The sequence below is a fragment of the Emiliania huxleyi genome (genome assembly GCF_000372725.1).
Source record: "Emiliania huxleyi CCMP1516 unplaced genomic scaffold EMIHUscaffold_322, whole genome shotgun sequence".
In the NCBI taxonomy this organism is placed as follows: Eukaryota; Haptophyta; order Isochrysidales; family Noelaerhabdaceae; genus Emiliania; species Emiliania huxleyi.
The window spans coordinates 88,500-92,344 of NW_005199583.1; the positions used below are offsets into that span (position 1 = coordinate 88,500).

At 69.1% G+C, this 3,845-nt stretch overlaps 2 protein-coding genes across 2 annotated transcripts in view; one reads left to right on the forward strand and one right to left on the reverse strand.

Moving 5' to 3' along the window:
• Positions 1–1,856, reverse strand: part of EMIHUDRAFT_469783 (hypothetical protein) — a gene marked incomplete at its 3' end in the record, with an annotated part of 8,024 nt that extends 6,168 nt beyond the window's left edge. Inside the window, exons 1-5 of the mRNA XM_005773910.1 lie at positions 1,610–1,856; positions 1,468–1,532; positions 1,233–1,384; positions 703–1,149; positions 84–179 (exon numbers count right to left, since the gene is read on the reverse strand). Of these exons, the coding sequence (XP_005773967.1) occupies positions 84–179; positions 703–1,149; positions 1,233–1,325 (636 nt within the window). The 5' untranslated portion in view covers positions 1,326–1,384; positions 1,468–1,532; positions 1,610–1,856. The remainder of the gene's footprint in view (positions 1–83; positions 180–702; positions 1,150–1,232; positions 1,385–1,467; positions 1,533–1,609) is intronic.
• Positions 1,857–2,189: 333 nt separating this feature from the next.
• On the forward strand, positions 2,190–2,456 carry EMIHUDRAFT_74860 (hypothetical protein; the record flags this gene model as incomplete). Its single annotated transcript, XM_005773911.1, has 1 exon — positions 2,190–2,456. One exon carries the CDS (start codon positions 2,190–2,192, stop codon positions 2,454–2,456), a length of 267 nt encoding a protein of 88 aa, XP_005773968.1.
• Between the last annotated feature and the right edge of the window lie 1,389 nt (positions 2,457–3,845).

Genomic DNA, 3,845 nt, shown 5'->3' on the forward strand with positions numbered 1-3,845 from the left:
CTCCTTCGTGTCGACTCGTGGGAGTGCCTAGTTCGTGCTGAGTAGCAGAGCGAGGTGCGGCCAGTGAGGAGCGCGAGCACGACCAGGTCGAGGTGGTAGGTTGCGCGCGGGATGAGCTTGTTGCGCTCCGAGTTGACGGTGCGCACGGTGATGTTTTGGTCGAGGAAGAAGAGAATCGCCTGCCCCCGAGAGGAGCCGAGATCACCCGAGATGACCCCGAGAGGACCCCGAGATTGCGCCGAGCGAGAAGAGGATCGCCAGAAAGACGGCGGGCAGCGCGGCGAGCAGCCGCCAGCGCGGAGGCAGCGACCAGAGGGGGACGAGCCACGGCCGGCCGAGCGAAGTGGAGGCGCCGACGGCGAGGCGGGGCACGTCGGCGGCGAGGCGAGTGGCGAAGGCGGACGTCGAGAGAGCAGAGACGGAGCCGACGGCGAGTGCGGGCCTGCGTGGTTGGGACGCAGACATGGGGGGGCGGGGAGGGCGGCAGTGTGCCGTGTACTCGGAGCACCGCGTGAGTACGAGGGAGGCGGCTACAGCGGAGTACAGCGGAGTACGGCGGAGTACGCGTCCTCTCGAGTGCTGGTTGGGAGACACGAGTCCGCCATCCGCGTCTAGACTGCGGCGAGCCCAAAGTCGGCGATGAGATACGGGGAGATACGGGGAGATACGGGGAGATATGGGGAGATATGGGGAGATCTAGACTGCGGCGAGCCCAAAGTCGGCGATGAGCGAGCGGAGAGTGCGCGGGAAGTAGCGCGAGGCGGAGAGGCGGGTGGAGCCCTCGCAGGCGCCGAAGGTGAGGAGGCCCCAGCAGAGCGAGAGCAGGGCGGAGGCGGAGGCGGAGGCGGCGCTGCGAGCGCCGGCGGCGGCGGCGCGCGAGGCGGCGACGAGTCGCATCCACATGGCTGTTGCGGAGGAGTGGAGGTAGGAGGTGCCGAGGAAGGCGTTGAAGACGTCCTCGGTGAAGCGGGTGCAGTAGCGGATGAGGTTGGCGGCGTTGGTGCACGCCGCGAGCGAGAGGAAGCCGCAGGTCCACAGCCCCACCCACGTGTACATCGGCAGGAAGGGGATGCCGCGCGGCGTGACGAAGGCGTACAGCGCCGTGGTGAAGGCGAGTGTGAGGCCGGTCGGCCCGATGAAGGTCATCGGCTGGCCGGCGAGGGAGGCGTAGCTCAGCCCACATCTCGGCCAGATCTCGGCCAGATCTCGGCCAGATCTCGGCCAGATCTCGCCTGGCCGGCGAGGGAAGCGTACAGCATGCCGCAGACGCCGCGGGAGATGATCGTCTCGACGATGCCGAGCTGCCCGCCCGTGGCCACCTGCATCGCGCCGCCGAACGCCACCACCGGCGCCAGGCACGCAAAGTAGAGGAAGAGGGTCGCGCCTGGTTGCCGGGAGGGGGCAGGGCGGCAGGCGGTTGGCCGAGAGAGAGAGAGAGGGAGGGCGGGAGCTGCTTATGGAGCGCGCCGACAAAGGTGGGGATGTCCTTCTGCGACGACAGCCTCCAGTCAGCGGCGTAGGTCGGCCTCCGCCTGACGGTGACGAGGAGAGTGGCGCGGTGACGGGCCAGGCGTGGACGGCGGTGCCCCTCCGCGCTCGTGCAGCGCACAGTGCCACGTCGCCCGCGAGCCCGCTGAAGAGTTTGTCCGGAGCGTCCGGCCTCCGCGAGTCGGGGTTGTCCGCTGGGTTGCCAACCGGCCACAGCTCGCTGAACTCGGACGACGCTGCTGTGGGCGACAATCTCGGCGGCGGCGGCCACGTCGGGAGCGGGTTTGCGAAGGCCGCACGCGGCCCGCGCGTACGCAGCGATGGAAGAGGCGCCGCTCGTAGACGCTCTGAGCTTACGAGGCCAGGCGACAGCAGCGGCACGCAGAGCATGCGCCACCCGGTGGGGCACTCGCGGTAGAAGACTGCGGAAGGAAAGAGAAAGATCAGCAGACCACGCATGACAAGCGATCCCACGTCAGCGATTGTGGGGACTACATGATTACATAAGGGTGGGGGGGGCCGTTCGGCGGAAGGGGTAGGCTCTTCAGAAAAAAATTCCTGCGAGCGCAGCACCGCGCGCTCCACGCCTCGACGCCGCCTGAGGCGAGCCGCCGCCGCCGCCCCGCCCGACGGCGGCCTGGGCGTGCGCTCACCACCGCCCCCGGCTGCGCGCGCGCGCAGGCTCCCTCCTCGCAGCAGCCATGGCGACGAAGGTGCAGAAGATCATGACGCAGCCGATCAACCTTATCTTCCGGTTCCTGCAGAACAAGACGCGGGTGCAGATCTGGCTGTATGAGAACACGGAGCTGCGGATCGAGGGCAAGATCATCGGCTTCGACGAGTACATGAACCTCGTGCTGGACGAAGCGGAGGAGCTGCTGATGAAGAAGAAGGAGCGAAAACCGCTCGGGCGCATCCTGCTCAAGGGCGACTCCATTACCCTGATGATGACGGCGCAGTCATCATGAGCGCACGCGCCGCCGCACGTACCGCCGCCGCGCTGGCCCGTCAATCGCGCGTCGCAGGGCGAGGGCGAGGCTCGCCATCTCGCCGCAGCAGGCGCGCAGCGCTGCGGCCGCCGTGCTTCCCCTCGTGCGGCGTGGGGGGAATGAGGCGTCTGCAGCGCCGCGCGCGAACTTCCCGTCCGTAGTACGCAGCACCAGTCTTGCTCTCGCCGCTGTCCGTGTCTTCCCGATGCTCCGACGCCGCGCCCTCCGCCGTGTCCTGCTCGCTGCTGTCCTCGCAAGTCTGAGTGTGCCTATACCGTAATTACCGAGCGCCCCGGGCACGGTCGCCGTTATTGCAAAGCGCGCGCCGTCTTTCGCGCGCAGCGGCGGCGGGGGGGGGCGGGTTCAGACCATACATACATCCACATATATACAAACGACATTATGTGTGCGTCTTGTGCCCACCCCGCTTCGAGCTTGCGCTCTCTCACACAGGTCCCAGGTCTCTCCAGGCTCCAGCTTCCAGCTTAGCCCGATCGCCAATGGCGCGTGTGTGAGGTTGCGCTCCCTCGCCGCGGCGACGCACTCGGCGACCTGCGCTGCCGACACGGCGAGCGGCTTCTCGCACAGCACGTGCCGGCCAGCCCCAAGGCAGAGGAGCACGTTGTCCCTGTGAAAGGCATGCGGCGTCGCCACGTACACTATATCCACCTCGCCGTCCGCCGCCAGCTCCTCCCACCCGTGCGTCTTCTTCTCGCAGTGGTTCTTGCACTGGAGAGCTGGCAGCGGGGATGGGGCTGGCGGTGGCGGATCGTCGGTGCTCGGAGACGGTGGCGGCGGTGGTGACGGCGGCGGCGGCAGTGGCGACGGCGGCGGCGGCGGTGGCCGCAGCGGCGCGGGCGGCAGCCCGGAGCAGTCAGAGCAGGCCCTGCAGTCGTTCCAAGTGCACACCTCCTCCCACCCGTGCGTCTTCTTCTCGCAGTGGTTCTTGCACTGGAGAGCTGGCAGCGGGGACGGGGCCGGCGGTGGCGGCGGCGGCGGCGGTGGTGGTGGCGGCGGCGGCGGCAGCGGCAGCGGCGGTGGCAACAGCGACGGCGGCAGAAAGCACGACTCGGCGCTCGCAATGGGGACGCTGGATTTGCGACGCATCGTGCAGGCTGCGGTCAGCCGGCACCAGCCGTTAGGCCACGCCATGTAGTAGTTGCACCGCGCCGTCTCTTCGCGCGTACGCGCGGGAGCAGGTCGAGAGAGAGGAGCACGTCCTCCTCGCCCCCCGGAGGGACGTGCTCGGCCATGGAGAGCGGGGGGGGGGGGGCGCCACGGATGCCGAGAGGACGCCCAGCGGGGAAAATGCTCCCCCCGTGGAGCGGGGGGGCCGGGCCCCCCCGGAGGGGGGGCCCCCGCAGGGGG